Genomic DNA, 21022 nt, shown 5'->3' on the forward strand with positions numbered 1-21022 from the left:
CCCCCCGGCCAGTTCCCAAGCACGGCCCGAGCCCGCCGGGGCTGCCGGGCTCCCTGACACCACACGCGGGGCTGGGGGCGCGGGGCTGCGGAGCTGGGGGCCGGGGGGGAGCCCCGGTGCTGCTTGCGCGGGGCTGGGGCAGAGGCCTGGGGGTTTGGGCCCAGAAACGCAGCCCCCGTCGGCTGTTTCTGGGGCCAAACCCGGGGCTGGGGCTGGGGCCGGGGCTGGGGGGCGGGCAGGGTGCGTGGGCCCCCGCCGGAGGTGGGGGTCCGGTCGCGGTGCGTGGGCCCCTGCCGGAGGCGGGGGTCCGGTCGCGGTGGTCCCCGAAGCGCGGGAGGCTGGCATGCACCAGGCCGAATTAAACGTCTGAGATAGGGCGTAAAGGGCTTTTCACACCCCCTGCGCAACGCCCGGGAGAGTTAATCATTATTCAGCCATTAAAGGTTGATTTTGAGTTTGTGCCTGTCAGGAGCTGAGGCAGCAGCAGCCGTGTTTGGTGCCCGGCAACTCCGCGGTCCGCACGGCGCTCAGCACCCACCTCGTTAATCGAGGGCTGTAATTAGAGCCGCTCCGCCCCGCCCCTCGCCCCGCCCCTCCGCCCCCTGGCGGACGCGCGGCGGCACAGCAGGGAGCCCCCGCCCACCTCGCACTGCGGCGCCGCCTGGCGGACGCGCGGCGGTAGCGACCAGCGCAGCGCCACCCGGTGGGCGTGGGGCGGTACCGCAGGCCCCGGTACCGGTGACGGCCCCGGCCGCCGTCACCCCCTAAGGCGCCCCCCCCCCCCCCCCCCCCGCTGGCAACACCCAGCAGCTCCCCGGACGCAGCCCCGCCGCACTCCCACCCCCCCCCGGGGGGGCTGGAGGAGGGGAGGCGCAGGGAAAGGACACCCCGGTCACTCGTGCTCTGCGTCAGGTCAATATTCCGTTTTTACTCTGTGGCGCGCGGGGAGACACAGCCCCGAGACAATTCACATCCCTGCCGCCCCCTCCCCACAGCCAGCACCGCCCCGAAATGATCCTCCCACCCCCAAATACCGAGCTCCAGGTCTGCAGTTTGGTTTTTCTGGAGGGTTTTTGCCTCATTTTAAGAAGCAAACCAACGCCGCTTGCCTTGGGTATGAAAGCAGACGTTGCTTTTCTTGCTTTATGCTCCAGCGAGGCGGGGAACAGACCCCGAGCCCTGCAGGCTGGGAGCAGAGCCACCCCTCCGTGCCGGGGGGGACGATGTCCCCACGACGCCCCGCCACAGGCCTGGGCCGCCTCTCTGGGCTCCCCGGGCCGCCCGCAGGGAAGCGGCAGAGCCGGAGGAGCGCGGCGGAGGCACGGGTGGAGAGCTCTGTGCAAGGAGGCAGCTCAGCCGGGAGCAAAGGTGAGCTAGAGCCACTGCTCCTTCTCACACGAGTATAAAAATACCAGCATAACTTTTCTTAGCTTGTCTTTTTTGGATTTTTTTTTTTTTTCTTTTTGCAATTTATAAAAAGCTTTTACCAAACCAAAGCGTGCGCTCCATTAAACTTCCGTCCCGTCGTGCAAATTGCTGTGGACTTTGACTTCCAAGTTCACCTGCTTCACCTTCCTGCCCTTCCCCTCGCAGCCGCCCCCCGTTTCCCTCAATATGTTAACGTTCCTCACGGTGCAGTACCGGCCGTCCAGGGCCCTCCCTGCGCCCCGGGGCAGCTCCACCTTGGTGTTGAGGGGATGCTCCTCCGGGGCGGCTCTGGCCGCCTTCCTCCGCAGCTTTCGACACTTCCTGGCGAGGAGGCAAACGCCGGAAAGCACCAGCAGCAGCAGGGCGACGGCAGCAAAGGCGCTGCCCAGGGAAGCGCCCGTTTGAGATAAGGAGGCTGCGACGGCGGCTTCCTCCCTCTCCAAGATCAGCGACTTCATGTTGGTGCCGTTCTTCACCTGGTCGCCTTCGTTGTCGTAGATTAAGGAGTCGTCCAGCGTCAGCCTCCCGTCGCTATCGACCAAGTCCCTGCGGCCGCGTTTCCAGCGGCGAGCGAGGGATCGCTGGACGCGAGGCCCTGCCATGCTCTCCGGGCCAATCACGTAGATGACCTGGAGGTACCACTGGTGTCCAGCTTCCACCTTGAAGAAAGGGAAGGCAAGCACACAGGGAATTTTAACTCCGGCTTTTAGATCAAGCGATTTTGGTAAGTAAAGGTAGAGCTGGTTGCATTTTTTTGTCCCGTTTCTTGCACGCAAGTATCAACAAAAAAGCTCGGTGTGTTCTTATGAGCACCTGCAATGATATTTATCACCAAGTGAGGTGTTCCGTCCTCCTGTCTGTCATTGGCAACTGCAATAATTAATTCGGGAACATGAATAATCTGTTTTTAAAGAGCTTCTTTCCTGAGTGCTTTGGAAAAAAAAATCTTAATAACCAGAATAAATTCCTCCTCTCCATTTTCTGTGCTGGAGTTTGCTTCTTCGCTGGCTCCACGGTTAGTTTACGGTACAATCCTGGCAATGCCAAGAAGCCCCTTAAGCAAAGAGAGGCCACTGAGTTACAGAGAGGGGCTCCCTGGGAAGGGACAAAAAAGCCCAGGAATCAGGAATTCTGCCCTGGATTGAGAGCATCCTCTGTGTCCCTCCTGTTTCTGCCAGGATCTGCTCGGCTCATCCTACCTACCGTAGCAGGAGTTTGGTTTCTTTAGGCAGTGTCAGGCCCAGAGCCTCCAATTCACAAAGTATTTGGGAGATCCCGGACACAGAAGTTAGTTTCAGGCTACCGAGATCGCTCGTACGTACCTTGTAGAGAGCATCCACCTTGAGAGTGAATCCATCGACTCCGGGCATGCTGCTGACTGAATGGAACTCGGACAGTTCAGAAGCGAAGTGGGCATCGAAAGGCACATCGTGGAAATACTTATCCGTCACTTCGGGTTGGTTGCGGTCCTGGAAATCAGAGAGGCGTTACGAAGAGGAGCGTGCGCTGTCATCGTCCCAGAGGGAAGGCAGAAGCCAGGTCACTAAATGGCGGCCACCTACTGCTGCAGAAATCGGATCCGCGTGCCCGGTCTCCGCACCTACACGTGGGCACGGACATTTCTTTAAACGCGTAGCTTACCGCACAGAAAATATTTATGGCCTATGTGATTTGTAGACACTTCGTACTGTTTTAGCACCGACTGTGTCAATATTAGGTGTGTGGAGCTGAAGGTCAGGAGAAGAGCTTCACCAGCCTGCTCAAATGTGCACGCCAACCTAACTAAGACCATTGGCACTACCCTCGTCCTGTGAGCGGTAACAGGGCTGCCAGCGAGGACGCTGGCAAATGTTAACCACAAAGCACGTAAAAAGCGCTGAACGCATCTTGGGAACGAATCGTAGATTTATACAAGAATTATCTCTGCGTAACTGGTAAATAAATCTCCCTTTCCATGATGCCAGTCCTGTCAATTCCAAGCCGTAGTATAAGCAGAGATCAAGGGAAATTTTAAGAGTTTGATACATCACTTCTTTTTCTTCCTAATTTGTGGTTTGTTTTTTTTTTTTTTCTTTTAGACTAAGAAATACTCATGGATAAAGACTGAGGAAAAACTGATCTTGTCTTTGTGGTTTGCACTTGTCTGCCCAGTACTGCAAAAAATCCACATTTCCCTTCTCGTCCCTTTGTAGGAATCTGTTCATACGGTCAGAATCTGTTCACAGTCGGGGGAAAAACAAAACAAACCCAAACAGAAAGCAGCAGCAGAGGACGGTTTTGCAAGCCATCACGCCAGATCTCTCTCAGAGGAGGGAGCTGTTCAGCGCAGGCACCACGCTTTACTCTGGCTCTGGTTTTCTGTGGCTGCACAAAGGTGCGGGGGGCTGGGAGAGTGGCAGGGTCTGCCTGGAAACTGCAGGGCGTTGCGGGGTTTGGGGGGCGCCTGGGGGAGTCCAAGAGAAAAACAACAGCGCTGGGACAGGCGGGTTAGTGAGAACATGACCGAAAGAGCTAACACGAGCTAAATATCAGCATGTGCAGCCTCTCCCTGCAAGGAGGAAGGCCATTGAGTTCCCAGGTCTGTCAGGTCAGCGAGAGGCTGAGAGACCAGGCTTCTCCGGACACAGAACACTCAACATCGCGGTTTTGTCCACAGCAGCAAAACTTACCAAGAGGAGAAATCGGTGTTTCAGGTGCTTGTTGGGTTGAATACAGCCGTACTGGGGCCCCTCGTTATAGACGGTGCCCGTCGGGTCAAAGAAAGGGACGTAGCCGTCCTTGCCCGTACACAGATAGACTTTTTCCAACTGCAGTTTGTAGGCGGCATTTAGGTTTTGTTCGGGGTTCCAGAGCACGCGGCCGTACAGGATTTGCCCTGAGGAGGTTGGGAGAAAGGCGGTCAGGTTCAGTTCTCCAGTTCAACAAGAGAAGCACTGTTAGAGCCAAAAGCACCAAACCGCACATGGCTCTGGGTTTTGAAGGGTTTTATTTGCGCACGCAGATGACAGAGTGCCGTGCCAGGGCACGCTCTCGTCTCGTCTTCTGGTTGTGCCGTTACAGGGCTGTAACGTGCTCAAAATGCCGTTTGTTGCTGTGAAAGGCGCAAAACCAAAACTCGAGTTTTACCCTTCCCTTTCAGAGGAATGGAAGTTGTGAAGACAGAAACATGGAAGTACACGCAGAGCAGTAAAGAAAAAGAAAATAAATCCTACCCTTCGAAAAAGCCCCTTTGTAATCCATTTCTGCCAGAGACATTTCAGATTTGGTGGGGTCCATCAGAAACACCTTCTCGTTGTTGCAGAGCTGAAACTCCGTGTTTAGGGAGTAGACGACAGGAACTGGGCGGTTCGTCTGCTGGAAGGCAATCGGGATCAAAAATCTAAAATTGGGACAGGAAAGGAAGAAGGAGAGGTTTTAGCTTGGACGCATCTGAAGTCGCACGCTGGTGACCTACACCGTCTGCTTCACCTTTTTTCCCCTCCTGCTTTACTATTTATAGTCTAGCAGCCCCTGCTACGGTGGTATTCGACCCAAAATGACTTGTTGCCCCTCACCCTGCCCCAGTTTTCCAGCAACGGTGCAGGGCTCTGCACAACCAGCTGAAGCCTCCTCCCAACAGGTTTGGTTTTCTTTCTGTCTGGGGACAACCGAAGCCTTCTGCAGCCCCGAGGCTGAAAACCGCTGGCCGAGACGTACAACAGCCCAGGACAGTCCCTGTTCTGGGATTCCACAGTCTCGCTAGACATGACAGAGGAAAGGCAGGCACACAGATAAGGCAACTTTTTTAAGAAAGTTCTTTTTTTAAAGAAAGCAAAGACGCCTGCCTTGTGCTCAGGAGTAACAGACCCTGCTGTGCTACAGCCCAGCCATCTGTCACTGCCCTGAGAGGGGACGGTCTGGTCGCAAGGGGACTCCTGAGCCAAAGGGGAGGTTCCTCCCCTCTCCTTTTTCCTCCCTGCTGCTGTTGTAGCGTGCCACACGCCCGCCGGGACCCCACAAACCACCCAAACGGTCTGAAACTGTCCCGCGGCCGCGATGACGGGGACTCCTTACCGCTCAGGAGCGTGAGCTGTACAGGGCAGGGGCTTGTCTCCGGGCTCTATCCACGGCTGCGTGGGCTGCACAGTACAGGGGATTAAGAAGATCGTGTACTCTCCGGAGTAGTCCTTCCTGGGAACAGACAGGGGACACCGCAGTCACCAAACGAGGCTCCAAGCTGATACGTTTGCCTAACATCCACCATTTTCTAATTAGTGTAAGCAGGCAAGACGGAATTCATAGCAGAACCTCTCCCTTGCCCCAGAAATGTCCATCTGCTCCGGCAGTCGCAGGAGGGCCACATTTGACCTGCGCTGTTTGACTTGACCCTCTGTGCAAGGAGCACAGACTGTAAGAATAAACAGTCACAGAAGAACTAATAATGAAATGGAATTTTTTAAAAAAGTGAACCAAATATTTCTAGATCTTAACATACCTACCTCCACCAAGCAGAGCACTACTGATTAAGTCAGTTGTGGACATGAAAGCCTGCTTTTAATTGGCAGACTGCGAAACAACCTTGAATACATTGTCACCTCCGGTATCTACCTACCCACGGGCTTAACTCCTAGAATGATGCATTTACAAGGAGATGAACTGATTGTTCCTTTTACTTACACAACGAGTAGAGAGCGTTTTCAGCCCTGACAGTGTGCTCTAGCTCGGAGCCCTTGACCGAGGCTGGCTCCTGACCGCTCCACACTATCGCTGTGGCTGCTGAAAGGGCAACAGGGATTGCTCTCTCAGGCCTGGAGCTGAAACTGCTCTGTCGCTGCTGGTACCTATGTGCACGTTCACTGCTTGAGAAGAACATTGTGCTGTGGGAAGCTGCTGAAGGTGGCTGAACCCGCACTCCTCACCTGTTATAGGAGCTGGTTGCTCTCCAGAGCTGATAGGGAGAGTCAAAAGTCTGAGCGCTCCACAGCAGCTGCAGGTCAAATTCGATCCCTCCCAGATGGTCTGGAGTCATTAAAAAAGACTTGACATCTGGCAGGCTGTGGTGCTCCATGACAAAAAGCCCTGGGGTGAGGACAAGGAGGTGACAGATAAGGCAGAGTACCAGGAGACCCCGTGCTGCACACCTCGGCACAGAGGGACTTCTCGTGGGAAGAGAGACTTGTTCTGCCACCTGTTTTCAGAACAGATCTGTATTTGTACGTTGATTTCTCCCTCTATCAGGACTAACGCTCTCACCTCTGAACTTGGCCTGTGTCTTGAATTCGATAACCAGCCGACCGTCCTCGCGGATGTAGATCCTGATTATCTGCAGCCGGGCTGAGAGAACGCTGTCCGTCTGAATCCCTGCAGCAAGAACAAAGTCACGGGGGAGGCCACACAGCACAGGCGGTCCTGGCGTGGGCTCTGTCAGCCCCACGTAGCTCCAGAAGCATTTGAGAGAGCTCCAAAAAGGCATGGTTTAATTGGGATCATCCTCCGGTCAGTCAGCTATACACTTCCTCCATTATCCACATGCGCCGCCTAAGTCTCACTCAAGCATAAAGGAAGTAAATACAGAGTTCCCCCCTATGATGACCCTGGGAATGTAACTTATTTTACATAAGAAGTTGTAGATAATTGTTTCTGGGTACTCCTGCCCTTAATTCCTGAGTGGCCCTCCATGAACAAAGCGTAAGTCCCTCCTCTACAATACTTAGTGTCACCGCTGGCAGAATAAAATCCAAGGTGAGGCACTGTCTGTTCCTCGTAGCCAATACTGCTCAACAGCACGGGTTCACAGCACACCCAGGCTCCAAATATTGCGGGAAAGGAAAATTAACAAGCGGGCAATAGAAGACTCGCAGGCACAGGATAAACCACACATAGACGCACGGAATGCAACTGCAGCTACCACACGAGAATCGCTGAAAAGTGTCGGAGGAATCACTCCGAATATCGCACAGGGAGCAACCTCTGCCTGGCTCTGGAGACTCTGCTGAAGAGAGAGCTCTTTTCTTGCAGCACTTCCTAGGGCTCAGTGATGACTGCTCCCATCAGCAGAGAGGGGCTGGGGGGAAATGGCAGGCCCCTCGCTGAGCTTACACAAGTGCAGGCATACCCGGGCTCAGCCTGCATGCCCTTTACTTCAGTGAGTGCCACCCACTGCGGTGGCCGCGCAGAAACTAAGAACAAGTGAAAAATGAGAAGAAACCAATTCTCCCACGCCCCTTCAAAATGCCGCGGACCTACCCGTCCTCCAGAGAACAGTATCGTAGAAAAAGGAGAACTCCATTTCTGTGTGATGCTCAAGAGAAGCCCAACCTCTCGGCGCCGTCACGTAAATATAGGACACATAGAGTGGGACGTGGACTGTTAAGAAGGACTGAGCAGAGTCCCGTACCTGTCAATAAACCCCAAAAAAGGTGGTTATGCACCTTCCAAAGGGGAGACGCTGGCCCAGACTCACAGCACCCACTGCATTCGCGTTCTGCTCTGCAAATGGGGAAAGAAAAGCCAGAGTACCTGCTACAGAAGATTCCTTTTTAGTTCTGGACTAGAGATGTCCTAAACACAGGGAGGATAATGTGGGGGCGAAGTATTTCTGGAGCAATATAATGTCATTGCTCCATAAAGACTGAGCGTTATTGGCAACCAGTTAGCTGATTTGCAAAAAAGTTCTTGCTGGACTGCCATTCCAAAAATAATAATGAACTGCTGGGAAGAAGTATGCAAGCACAGAGTGCTGCTCCTCACATACTACAAACCTCCTACAATTAAGTCAGAGATGACTGTCGGAACTTCCTCTACCTTTACATGTAGGTACTTTAGACAAACCTGCATTTTAAATAAGGGTAAGTGCAAAAGCACACTGGTGGTGAGGTACAAAAGGAGCTGTGGTCACAACTTCACCTCAAAAACCCCTCCAATTCTGTGAAGTGAAAATAAGCGATTCTGCTTGCTCAGGACTGGCCCGAAGAGTATCTGAAATACCACAGCTCTCCGGCTATATATACACCATTTATTATCTGCGGAGCGCAGCTGTACTCTGCAAGCCCCTGGGAGGGCTCCGAGAGACATTCCAGACTGCTCGGTGCCAGTCTCCACATACTAAATCATGCAGTTGTTCAGTTCAAGTATTTGTGCAAATAATTGGAGCTATAAAAGGAAAGTTAACCAAGTATTCCAGACTGGCAGGAATTGAAAGAGATGATGTTGGCCAGAACGTTCTGACTGGGAATTTAATAAAAAAATCTAATGTAGATGAGAGATTCCCTTGAGTGAGATGCCTATGTGTAATCCATCCATGAGAGGGCAGTGAGACCCGTCTAGTAGCGAAAGCTGCTATTTTATATAAGAAGATTTCTGGCTTTTGGTCTGCCAGTCGGTTAATTAAGAAATTACTTAAAAATCCCCATGACCTCGCTCCACTGAGGAGTACGAACCGATGTGCCTCTGCTCTGTTCTTTGCTCATTTATATTGGCTAAGAATACAGTCAAAATTGTAAAAGAAGAGAGCACAGGTGAGAATGTTTTGTATTCCCAGTACATCCTTATATTTAAAAAAAATATTTTACTGGTGCTCTGAAGATGAAGAGACTAAAACCTATGTTACCTCAGCCAAAATAAATGAAATGCATTTCACAAAGCACCGTTCTTTTCTAGGTAAAAGGGGGGAAAAACCCCAGTTGTACAGAGCAGAGCAGCAAACATACCCAGCAAATATTCATGAACACAAAGTGAGCTTTGCCTAAGAATTGAGAAGGATCTGGATTACGTGGAAGAGCTTTGGATATGGCATCTCACCTGGAAGTCAGCGGTGACAGAGCCCCCGCAGACATCAATTAATTCTGTCATGTCGTAATAAGCATCAAAAGTCCAAATGCAGCTCTTCAGGTTGAGGTGCTTATAGAGCTGGATCGTCTTTGGCTCTCTCACTGTGGGGTCAAACTGGTATGGGCGGTCATAGCCAGGACCGAGAACGATGCTGTCGTAGGTCACTTCATCCAGAAACCCTGCCTCTGGGATTAAGGGAGATCAGGACACTGATCACTCCAGATTTTAAAGAGCTTGAAGGCAAGTACTGAGGTCCCATTTTCATTCTCAAATCATGTCAGTGACTGATTATATTGGGGACTTGAAGGGCTCCTCTCCCTTTGTTACCTTAGAGGTCAAACTGAATATAGACAGGTCTTCACAGGTCAATGTTACAGGAATGGGGTAACAATCCTAACAACCAAACTTATGAACCTGAGGCTGAACTTTAAGAAATGCAGAACAGCCTGAGTATGAAATGAACAGAATGAAGCACAACCCCCTGCCCACCAAGGAACAAGTGTTGACCCTGTTACCCTGAGTGCTAGTGTCACAAACTGCCTTTTTTCTTCGGCTCCGGCATATACTTCAGCAGTGAATTTGCTTTTACGGCTTCTTGTGGCCGCGCTGGAGACCTCAGCGACGCAGACGCAGTGATCCACTTCCTGTGGATCCCTCTCTAACCGCATGGATATCACGAGACAGATTTGAAAAGCAGAAAATCACCAGCACGGTGTGAACCTACAGCCTCCTCAAAAAGAGCAACGCTGCTTAACCCCGTTACCTTTTAAACATTCCCATATGTCGCATCTCATCTTCAACAGGGCAACTCTGTTCACTGCTGTTAGTACAGGAAGATTATTTATTACTGGCATAATGTCAAGAGAGCCCAGAGGAAGACAAAGCCGCCTTCTCTGCATTTCTTTACTGCCTTCTCCCTACCCGCAAGTTCAGAAAGCAGAAGTTGGCTTTAAAAATTACCTGAGATGCCTCTGAGGTCTCTGATGGTGACCAGGTTTGAGCAGACATGCTGGTGCCTGTAGATAGACTCGGAGAGAAGGAAATGCAGATTGTGCAGCGGCAGGGTGGAGATGAGGGGCAGCATACCATCCTGATGTGGGATCTGCACCGAGATGTGGATTCTGGAACAAACAGCGGATGAGAGAGCAGAAAAAGCAGCCCTGGCAGGCACGGCAGCCTCGTGCCCCACAGCACAGACAGGGCGAGCCTGCCAGTGGCAGCCTGGTATTTAGTTTCAGCTAGATTTCCCCGTCTACACATCGGCTCCTTAAGCTGTCCCACCAACTCCAGTTTCCTGAGGGGAAGAAGGGCACCCCTTCAGCAGAGCAGGGTGCGAGGAAGAGAGCGGGAGCACCACCCTGAGCACCCTACGCTGTTCAAGAGGCCACGCTGCATGGAGGGATGTGGTTTCAGACACATGTTCTCCTCTTGACCCAAGCCAGCTCTGTAACTCTGGGGGCCCCGGTGAAGGACTGCGCTCTCCCCTTCTCCAGGCTCCTACCTGTTGGGATGCTCCTTGTGCTTGACGTCCAAGTACTTCAGAGTGGCAATGAATGACTGTGCCTGGAAACCTCGGGCCGTCCCCGCGACCACAGGGGTGTGACAAATGGCACTGTCTGTGCCTATGGTAACCACGTTGCTTCTCAGGGGGGTCCCCACATGGCCAGCCTTGTCCACAGCCTTGGCCACACAGCGCACGTGGAACCGCCGGCTGAAGTAAATGCTGTCCAGCACCTGCAGGGAACGAGGAGGGAGAAGCACGCACGTGGGTCAAACACGCCAGCGTTGCAACATCTGACCGTGTAGCAAAGTCACTTTGTCCTGGTGTTTTGAGGCAGCACGGAGGCGAGGCACACGCAAACGCAAACTAGGAGCACACGCGTGCCAATGTCCGCTTGGCCACTTGGGCACGCAGGTACGATTGGCCTCTTGTTACCTGCGCTGCAGTGGACGCTCGAGTATGTCGGGTGCTTTACAGCTTCCTAACTCTGCCCACATACTGAAGGGAGGGGAAGCGGGAGCCTGAGCTGTTATGATCTGCCAGGCTCCATCTGTCTTCTACCACCAGGGATTTACTGAAGTGTCTGAGTGCTTACAGCTACTTCCCACGTCAACAGAAGTGGTGCTTTAAGCAGGCTCAGTCAAGAACAGCGCTAAATTTTCTGAAGCCAGAAGAAAAAATATCATCCCCAAAGAAGCACCGATATATCTCATGCCAGTTCCCAAATCCGAGGAGATTTTAGGTTTCAACCTCTGCGTAACTAAAGCGTCTGCTACCCACTAAAAATGTCTCAGACTCATGCATGAGTAGGCATGGTCCAGAAACACCTCTGGATGCCTAAGAGCTCAGACATCACAGTTGGGAGCACCTGGGAAAAGCCCTCAGAGAAAAACAGTAGTTCTGTTTGTGGGGCAGGACGTGAACAGTCCAGGGACAGAGAGGTCTCGGGCCACACACGGAGCAATGCAGCAAAATGAGTGCCTGAAGGAACAGCGGTTCGTAACTTGAGCTATGCTCTTCCTGCAGCTTGAGCGGGACGGAAAGAAAGCAGACAATCCCACAGCCAAACCCTGGTAACACGGGTCACATCAGCGTGCTGAGCTCTTACTCAGGCACAGCCGCTTTTTCAAGGGCGTGACTTTTCAGCTGCAGGAACGCAACCAAATTTCATGTGTGAGCGATCACACAGTACACAGACCGACAGAGCTGCCCCAAGCCCTCGCTGACTTGCGCCTTGAGCTCTCGCAGCTTCGCCGTGCTGGTACCTAGCCGCGTACCTTATGGTTGACGCTAGTGAACGGTGTGTTGTCAGTGATGGTTTCAAAAGGCGACCGGGCTCCATTCCCATCCGTGGGGGTTGCTACTTCCCAGCTGAACTGTATTGAAGACTGGTTGATCCCCGCCTCGCTGCAGCGTTCCTTCATGAGCGCGTACTTGGGGAAGTGAGGGTCACAAGGAGTGACGCAGATGAGCGGATAGCCTGGGGAAGGGGATTTCTTAGCACCGGCCTTGGTCACTTCTTCCACACGGTCGTAATCAGCCAGGGCGACGACCTGTGTGGATGCAAGACAGCAGCATTCGCCTGGGGCTGAGGAGAGGGGCAGAAAAGACAATCCTTCCCACACACTCCAAGCCTGCTACTTGATTGCAGCTCTTAATTCTATTTCAGAAACCCCACGGGAGTTTTCAGTCTGTACTTGAAGGGTACTAAATCACACCCGTTGCAATGGGCAACTTACCACAGGAGGTGCTGGTAGAATCAGGCTTCCTGCTGCCTCCTGATCCAAAATAGTCACTATTGCAGTGCTGGTATCTCCAAGAACAGCTTCCACCGGATCATCTGGACCCAGCACCAGAGAAAAGGACTCATGCCACTCCCGGTCTTCATTGGACATGATCTCCACCTTAAACATGATGTGGTTCACACCTGTGAGAGGAAATGCAAGAGAAACAGAGAGAACTCGATTCATCATCAGTTATTGCTCTGAAGTTCTCATTAAAAAACTGCATTGCTCGTCTAGGCTATGACCACTGAAACATTACGATAAAATACGCATTATAAATTTTATTTCCGATCATTGCTACTAATCATATAGCCCTGTCCACACAAGAGTCGAGTCTATACATAAAACTCCAGCTATGACAACTGATCCAATTGATCAGGTGATAGATTTATTAGCAGATGCCATCTGAGGATTAATAACGCCTGTCTTGCATTAGCTGTCTGTAGTAAAAATCTATGATCCAAAGTACATCCCCAGCCCTGCTGCGAGCATCTCTGCTCTCTCACACCAATATGCAGAACTGTTCGGTGAGGGCTTCTTGGTCCAGCAACATGGTCTGAGCTGTTGCACTGGCTCCTGAAAGATCTCTGCTGAGCCTTGCATCCTCTGAAGACCACTTTACTCTCACCTGTCAGATGCTAGTGCTTCTTCCTCTGTTCCGATCACCCTTCATTTAACGGTTCGGCCTTTTTGCATAACAAAATTATAGCCATAGCAGAGTGCAAGGCTGCAGCCCAGAAGAGTCACACTTTAAAAAAGACCACATAGTAAGTGATCTATGTAGTATATTTAAAATACATTACCAAAAAAACCAGAAAAAAAAACCCCAAACAAACGAAACCCCAGATCCTTCTCATCCAGCGGGCCATTGTGAAGGGATGAAATGTTGTACGCAAGAGAAAACATGGCAAGATTTGGGATGGCCTTCCCATTTTTTTCAAGTGACATTAATTCCAGTGAGCGGAAAGTCTCAACCATCTTTCTGTCTCCTTAAGCATTTACGGGCTGCTCAGTAAAGAGCTCGCCACCTCCGGGCTTTCATTCCCTCTTCCTCTTCATTGCCCCCCTGCTTAGGCAGCAGCTGGGCACTTTGCTTATCGAGTGGCGAGTTCTGTGTGTGTTTGAACCGAGAATGATCAGGCAACCAGGAGAGAGGGGAAAGGACATCTCTAATGCAAGGAAAGCGGAAAAGTCTTGCATCCCACCTGTAACACACTAAAGAGCTGGATAGGTGTTTCTTCCCACAAAGACTGTGATGGGCCCAAGATCAAACCCCAAATCAAATCTAAACCCCAAAATCTAAGGGTGTATTATGCCTTCTTACAGCTAATGCAGTCCACTTCATCGGAAGCAGTTAGACCTGTGTTGTGTTGTAAACCTCATGCAAAAAGGATCCTTTACCTGGGCTGAATTTGAGCATTCGACTCTTGGGATAGTAATCCACTCCGGCCTGAGCTGAGCCGTCGCGGGTGCTACAGCGGACTTTTGAGGTCCTGTTCTGATCCCCTCTCCGGACCACCTTGATATTTAGAACGGCAATACCCTCCGGGCCAGGCGGCTCCCGTACTTGGTACGCAGCTTCTTCAAACTCAATGGTGGGTGCTAAAGAAACAGCAGCGAAGAAAAAGCCCCAGGTTTGCACAGCAGCTGACTGTTTACAGATGAAGGGCATTCAGCAACTGGGGTGAGCTAGGCTCAGCTCCTTTTAGACTCTACCTACACGTCTTCAGAGCGAGGGGATCCACAAAGCAGGGGCCATAACTGCAGCTCTAAGGGTTGGATGTGAATTAGGGCAAGGGGTGGGGCAAAATCCAACACAGGTATTGCGCTACACAGGATGGCAAATGATTCTCCCATTCCCTGCCTCCCACTGAACCGCAGGCCCTCAAATCCATGCCACGTGACGGTGTTACGGCCCCCATGGGCAGTCACACCAGAGGGACCTGGCATCCCCCTTCTTCCCCACAGATCTCTCCAGGCTGCGACACCGTGGAGGGAAGGCAACATCTCCCCCAGGGGAAGCACAGCAACTCCCTGTGCAACTGCAGGGGAATGGGAACTGGGACAAATGGTGGGTTCAAGCCGCTGTTATTCAATCCCTCCCTTAAGACCAGCCCAGTGCACAAAGCCACCACATCAGTGACCTGCGCAGAGCTGTGACCATGTGACTGAAGGCTTTCACAGGCACTAAATTAAACCATAAACTGTTGATGAGACTGTGCTGACTACCTCGGAACTGCATCCTACACTACAGTTCCTACATCCTTGTTGAGTTCCATCGCTTACCATCTTCGTCATTGGTGACAGTTACGGTCACCATGTCCATTTGTCCAATCCTAGCTCCACTCCAGTGGTTTCCAAGTGGGCTACCAAGATAGACCTGGAACTGCTCTTCTGGTTCAAAGGCAGAGTCATCACTGATATAAACACTGCAGTTCTTCACCTAAAGCCAAGGAAGCAGGAGAAACCAGCAAACATTCATAAATCCCCTGAAGCCACTTGAAAGCCACACTGTATCTCACTATCTAGGGTTTAATGTCTGAGTACTGTCAATCCTGGAAGAAACACTTCTGTTTTTAAGGCTGCTACTTCAGTGTGGACAAACCATACAGTTACATGATGAGACACAGCAGCGAAGACATCTACTTCCACAAACCAACAGCTCTCTGCTACAACAATCCCCAGTCCTACGGACACGGAGGATTTGCATTTCACGTGTTAACCAGTTTTATCATGAAACAAACAACTCCAGCAGAGTCATGCCATATTTCCAGGACCAGAAGAATCTGTGACTTTAAGCGTCTATGAAACCGGTTCAGACAGCTTCTGTCAGCTCCCTCTGACAATGCAGAGACGAGGAAGAGATCTGAACCTCTCCCATCAATGGTTCTTCGTTCTCCCTGTAAGCCAGGTTCAGCTCACCTTCTCCCCTTTCAAGAAAGTGATGCGCGACTCCTCTGCATCTCTCCTCTCTGCAAAGTCCTCCATCACCTCTGCTGTCTGGCTCCGTGTGTAGCACCTGACAGAGGACTCATAGCTCAGGTCCCCGGTGCGGAAGATGGGGATGTGCAGAGTGCCCTCCTTCTCCTTCACTGTGTACGTATCCTTGGCGAACTGCATGCTTGGTACTGCAGGAAGCAATAAGAAGAGTCAAGTGTTCAAGCTCCACAGAGAGACAGGAGCTAATCGAGGCACATATACCCTAGGAGAACTGCTGCATTGAGTCTGACAGCCAGAGAGTAAAAAGGCAGCTTCACTGTGCCTCAATACAGGACTTGGTTTCAAACAAACAAGTGACCATTACTGCCATCATCCCTTTACAGAGCACAGGATCAGCGGACCCTGCTGCGCTTCAGCAAGAAGCCATCTCTCCTCGTCACCTCTCAGTCACCTAACTCCAACAGCTGATGAAACTTGGCCCATCCCTATCGTTCTGGTGCTGTTGCAATGCGCTGGAGAACAAGACAGGGCTGGCAGTAGAGGGACGGTGTGTTTGCGAGGCATGTCAGGAAGGGGTTATATCAGGACTCAGTACTGAAATGGATGCTACGTCTCAAAGCGTTATCCTACTGCCTGCGGACAGACACAGAACAAATCGCTTGCAGCGAAGAGGGAAGACCTCAAGAAAAGATACAAAGGCAGAAAGGATTATAGACTACTACAAAGTTAGATTACACAGTGTGTGCTTTCCTTAGGCAAGCAAACATGAGAGACGTTAAAACGCAAGAGAAAGTGAACATGCAGTGAGACCTTCTCACATAGTAAGGGGGACTTTAGCTCACAGAAAGCATGAAACGAGGACTGAGATCTGAGCAGAGGAGGCAAAGCGTGGCTGAAAGTGAGGGAATGCTACAGGAAAATTCATTCGGCACTTCCGAAGACTCCAAGCTCTTGTGGACAGTGAAGCATGGAAAGAAACAGGGCAGCCAAATGGAATGGGAGGATCCCAGGAAAACAGGCTAAATCCAGCCTAGAAATAACCTAACTTGGACTAGCCTCCTGCTGCGTGGAAGTGTTAAGGAAGAGGCTAGGATGGACCGGATAAAGCCGCCAATGATAACTTACCATCTTGGAAGATGTCATTAATGGCCACGATCGCTTGGAACGGCTTTGTCAGCTCAGCTCCATGGGGTGAGCTGAGATAAACAACAAATGTCTCCAGCCCTTCTATCACCGGGTACTGCGCATCGTCCAGGATTGTCAGAGTGCAGAACTAGAAGGAAAGCAGAAGTCCTGCTTTTAGAGATGCAAAGTTTTCATCCTTCCCGGCACTCGCATTTGGGTGTCTAATGTTAAGTCATTATGTCAGGCCTTTTCTGAACTAATTAATCAATGGAAACAATGTTCTAGATAAATCTGGCATATCATTTCAGAGAACAGGCAGCCATCTTTACCCTGAGGGAGGTGGCCTGATCGAATCTTCTCTGGCTGCAGTGCTGATCAGATGTGAATCTGTGCCTGGCAGATTCATTAACAATTCTCAAGCGGCCCTGAGAGGATTTTCAAAACAGGCTAATGGCAAATACAGAGTATGCACATAAACGAGAGAGAAGTGTCACCAGACAGAGCGGACTCATCAGGAGTCGAAGTGGCTCCTCACCTCTTCTGTCTTGCCTGGCCTGAACTCTATTTTTCTGGAGCTGGGGACATAATCGATTCCCGGGCTGGCAGATGGAGGGTCTGACGTCCGAGTGGCACACCACACTGAGATGGGGGTCGAGAGATCAGGTCCCTGTCGGAGGACTGGAATCTCAATGTTTCCTGCATCACCAGTTGCACATGAGAGAGAACCAAGATGAGAAAGCAGCCACATACCACAAAACCACTCCTTTCCCTTCAGCACGCCCTTCTCCCTTCACCACTGCTCCTGCACTCGGCACAGGCTATTGCAGAGGACAACCCCAACCTTCCCCACAGGGGCACAGGGAAGAACGGAAACCCTCTGCAGATCTTTTACAACTCTGCTGCTGTGCCCTAAATCGCTCTTTCCAATAGTTCTTCCTGGTGAAAGCACACTTTCACGGCAAGCACCCCAATGGGGTGTGGGGCAGCCCCCTGCTTCTCTTCACCTGCAGCCTCGCTGACGGTAAAAGTAGCATTCCCCAGGAACACTGTAGAGGCATCGTTGGGTCCATCGATGAAGACGGTGGCTGAAGCCCGGCTGCCAATGCGTGCATTATCTGAGGCATCGGCCAATACGATCTCAAACTCCTCCTCTTCTTCGTATTCACTGTCATCGATCAGCTTGACGTCACATGTCGTCACGGTGACACCCGGACCAAAAACAACACGGCTGTCATCCGCCATCCCCCGGGACTTGAAGTCAGAGCCGGATTCCAGCATATAAAGGCTGCTTCCCTTGGCTGATTTGGGGACAGTGTAGCAGACGGCAGACACAGTGCTGCTGGTATCCCCTAAGATGCAACAGAAAAAAACCATAATTCTATGGAAATACTTTTACTCTATTTGGTGGAGACACCGTTCACTTAAATAATAAAGCAGCATTCAGAAGACAGGGTGAGGAGTAAAAAAGAACACCATCCCTGCTCCTAAACTTGCATAAAAGCAGGCTTAGGTCTGACTCCCAGGCATACTCCAAATCTGTACTCTTGGTTACTATGATCAGGAAATGGGTGCCACTGGCCTGTTAAAAGAATATTCAGTACAGCGATAGGGTCCACATAAAACACAGCATCTAGAACACAGAGAGGGAGCAAATAAATACAGGGGTTTGCTCCTGCTCATGCTGGGAGGAGAAATGAATCCAAAAGCCGTGAGCTTTAACTGGATTGGTGAATCTCACAGCAGAACCGGGAAAGAGAAAAAAAAACCAAAGCCATTTGCCCTGCGTTGTTGCTTTTCATTTCACTTGCACCACACAGCTACTTCCAAAAAATCAAAGAATCACCCCGAAATCATAGACAAGCAAACCCAATGAACACCACTTCTTTCGGGGGTCACTGTTATTCGCCTCCCAACAGGAAGAGTTGTTTGCCTGAGCCTGGCAAAGCTATATACTGCAAAGGCTCCTCAGCAGCTTTGCAGTAATCCTAGTCTTGTGATAAGAGACTGCAGGATACGGGCACTAAACTGCTTCTATTAAGTACAGAATTAAAATCCAAGCTCTAGGCAGCCACACATACTTCACGGTCTGTCCACATGTGCTTCACTTCTCTCTGTCCCCAGTTTACTGTTGGTCACAGTCTCCAGGGCTCCCCGTCCACCCTCTCTGCCGTGTGGGTTCAGACTCTGCACGTCTCACCCACGGCAGTGCCTGCGGAGCCGCGTTCCCTCCCATGCCGCAGAGCCCCACGAGAGCGCAGAAAGTCGTTCTCCCCGGCTCGACCCACCTTTCCTTTCAATAGGAGCAGAGACAACACCAGCGCTCTCGCTGACGTGGTACGTCTTCCTGTCGAACTGCAGGGTGGGCTCGTCCTCTGCGTCAGTGATGGTGACCGTGGCCCGGGTGACGTTCCCCAGCAGAGCATAGGCTGGCATGCTGAGTTCCACGGCGAAGCTCTCCATGCTCTCAAAGACGTCGTCATCGTTAATGACGATGGTGCAGGCCTTGGTGTCCTCCTGCTCCTCAAACTGCACCTGGAAGGCAGCAAGTGGGCTGCTCTCTTTGGGCTGGGGTCTGAAACTTTCTGTCTTTCCTGTATTACCCTCGCCTGAGTCACACACCCTGTGCACAGGCGGCATCAGACACTGACCTTAGCCAAGGATAAATGGCTAGCAGAGGTCAAAGCCAGCAGCAAATGCAGTACGTAGGCCCCTACCCCTTCTGACCTCATCTTGGTTTTTAACCCTTTGCATGATCAGGAGCGACAATTCTACCCAGGCAAGCCTGGAACATTTGTGGTCTGCCAGAACACTGCTGCAAAGCATATCTGCCAACATAAAATAATGAAAAAAAAGACCCTCTTCTGAAAGCTAATAAACCACATATTTTTAGAAAGGAAATAAAGCCTCCTTTGTGTTCTTATCAATTTTTATCAGTTCTTTCATCCAGGCTCAACGGCATGCACAGTCAGACCTTCCCTTTCCTGTTGTCCCCAACCTACCTGCCCTGCGTACTCCACGTAGTCCTGCTCTCCCGGCTGTGAACCGGAGCCGGAGGTGGCTGTTCCCTGCTCTGTGCGGCACAGGACAATCGCGTACTGGTTGAGGTTACCAATCCGCCTCACGGTGACGCTCACAGAGCCTGTGCTCTCTCTGACGTTGTAACTGTATCAAGCAGATAAAATAACAGGCTGGGCAGCAAACCCTATGTATTTATGCTGATACTGAGCACTACGGACTCAGGCTGACTGTTGCCTCCACGGAAAACCTGAGGGATTTTCAGGGACTTGGGCAGATGGTAGCTATTCAGCAACCCTGCTCCATGGCTTAACGCAGCAGGCACTTCTCCTCACTGACACGCACGTGAGTTCCCACTTCCATACTGGCTGCTGTTGGCCCCCTTCCCTCCCTAGAAATCAACACCGATAATTCAACAGGAATGCCACATCTGGTGCTACAGTGCACAGCGGTGAGACCACAGTCCTGACGGGGTGCCAGTGAAACACAGGCAGGCATGATGGTAACTGCCCCAGAATTTCATTTCCGTGCTGTAGGTCCAAATCATACATTACAGAGCTCAACCTGCCTCACTCCAGATAAGACACCATCTGTCAGAAGAGAGCTGTAAACCCCGTGCCATTTACCTGGTGTATGTAAAGCTGAGGAGAGACCACTGCACATGGAAGATGTTGCCACGGACCACATTGGGTTTGCTGTCCCTCACGAGGAACTGAAAGCTGTCCATGGTCTCCTGAACCTTCTCCTCATGCATCACGTACCGAATCAGGCCCTGGTTCACATCCTCTGCCAGGAGAAGACATCCAGTGAGCCAACCCAGAAATTCAATGGCAGTTTTACAGATGAGCAGTGAGGAGACATGCATCCGCACGGCCGCAGGGATTGCATTATCCACATGCCCTTTAAGCTGCAGCGTCTTTTCTAACTTCCTTGGTCTTACCTGCGGTAGAAGCCAGCCTACAAGCTGTGACAAGACATTCCCTTCCCTAGTCTTTATCCATAATGGCTCATACTTAAAAATAAGGTAAATTTAAAGTAGCTTTGATGAAATGCAAGAAATATGAATTTGCCTGGGCAGCACATATTTCACCTCTGTTCTATAAGCCGGCATGTCCTCACAGGGCTCCTCACCGCTGAGATGCTTTGGGCTCTCTGACCTTCTGCAGTATAATATATGTTTCCCAAGCTTCAGCCCTAAAATAACATAGGTCTCTTCCTTTTTTTCTTTCTTTTTATGTTCTTTTTTCTTTTTTTTTCCTGAGCACACGGGAGGCCAGGCGTGGCTGGCAGGGTCCGATGAGAAGGGACAGGCAGAACTGCTGACTGCATTTGTACAGGACCTAACGCAGCGTGGTGCGAGGCTCTGCAAACTGCAGTAGCAGAAATGCTATAAAAGGCTGTGCTGCGAGTTCACTCAGCC

At 51.3% G+C, this 21022-nt stretch overlaps 1 protein-coding gene across 2 annotated transcripts in view; it reads right to left on the bottom strand.

Annotated features, from left to right (window-relative positions):
* Positions 1 to 819: 819 nt before the first annotated feature.
* The window catches only part of FRAS1 (Fraser extracellular matrix complex subunit 1), a 171233-nt gene continuing 151030 nt past the window's right edge, over positions 820 to 21022 (bottom strand). For both annotated transcript variants that reach the window (XM_087736406.1, XM_087736405.1), the window contains 22 exons: positions 20229 to 20388; positions 19587 to 19749; positions 18873 to 19119; positions 17592 to 17936; positions 17123 to 17283; positions 16588 to 16735; positions 15445 to 15650; positions 14809 to 14965; positions 13924 to 14124; positions 12478 to 12665; positions 12016 to 12291; positions 10739 to 10971; positions 10198 to 10358; positions 9208 to 9422; positions 7654 to 7804; positions 6661 to 6768; positions 6327 to 6486; positions 5482 to 5598; positions 4641 to 4807; positions 4098 to 4303; positions 2751 to 2897; positions 820 to 2087 (listed from right to left, as the gene is read on the bottom strand). In XM_087736406.1, the coding sequence (XP_087592532.1) occupies positions 1509 to 2087; positions 2751 to 2897; positions 4098 to 4303; positions 4641 to 4807; positions 5482 to 5598; positions 6327 to 6486; positions 6661 to 6768; positions 7654 to 7804; positions 9208 to 9422; positions 10198 to 10358; positions 10739 to 10971; positions 12016 to 12291; positions 12478 to 12665; positions 13924 to 14124; positions 14809 to 14965; positions 15445 to 15650; positions 16588 to 16735; positions 17123 to 17283; positions 17592 to 17936; positions 18873 to 19119; positions 19587 to 19749; positions 20229 to 20388 (4496 nt within the window). In that variant the 3' untranslated portion in view covers positions 820 to 1508. The remainder of the gene's footprint in view (positions 2088 to 2750; positions 2898 to 4097; positions 4304 to 4640; positions 4808 to 5481; positions 5599 to 6326; positions 6487 to 6660; positions 6769 to 7653; positions 7805 to 9207; positions 9423 to 10197; positions 10359 to 10738; positions 10972 to 12015; positions 12292 to 12477; positions 12666 to 13923; positions 14125 to 14808; positions 14966 to 15444; positions 15651 to 16587; positions 16736 to 17122; positions 17284 to 17591; positions 17937 to 18872; positions 19120 to 19586; positions 19750 to 20228; positions 20389 to 21022) is intronic.

Source organism: Nipponia nippon, unplaced genomic scaffold (genome assembly GCF_047370975.1).
Source record: "Nipponia nippon isolate SJK-2023a ecotype South Korea unplaced genomic scaffold, ASM4737097v1 scaffold_6, whole genome shotgun sequence".
Lineage (NCBI taxonomy): Eukaryota > Metazoa > Chordata > Aves > Pelecaniformes > Threskiornithidae > Nipponia > Nipponia nippon.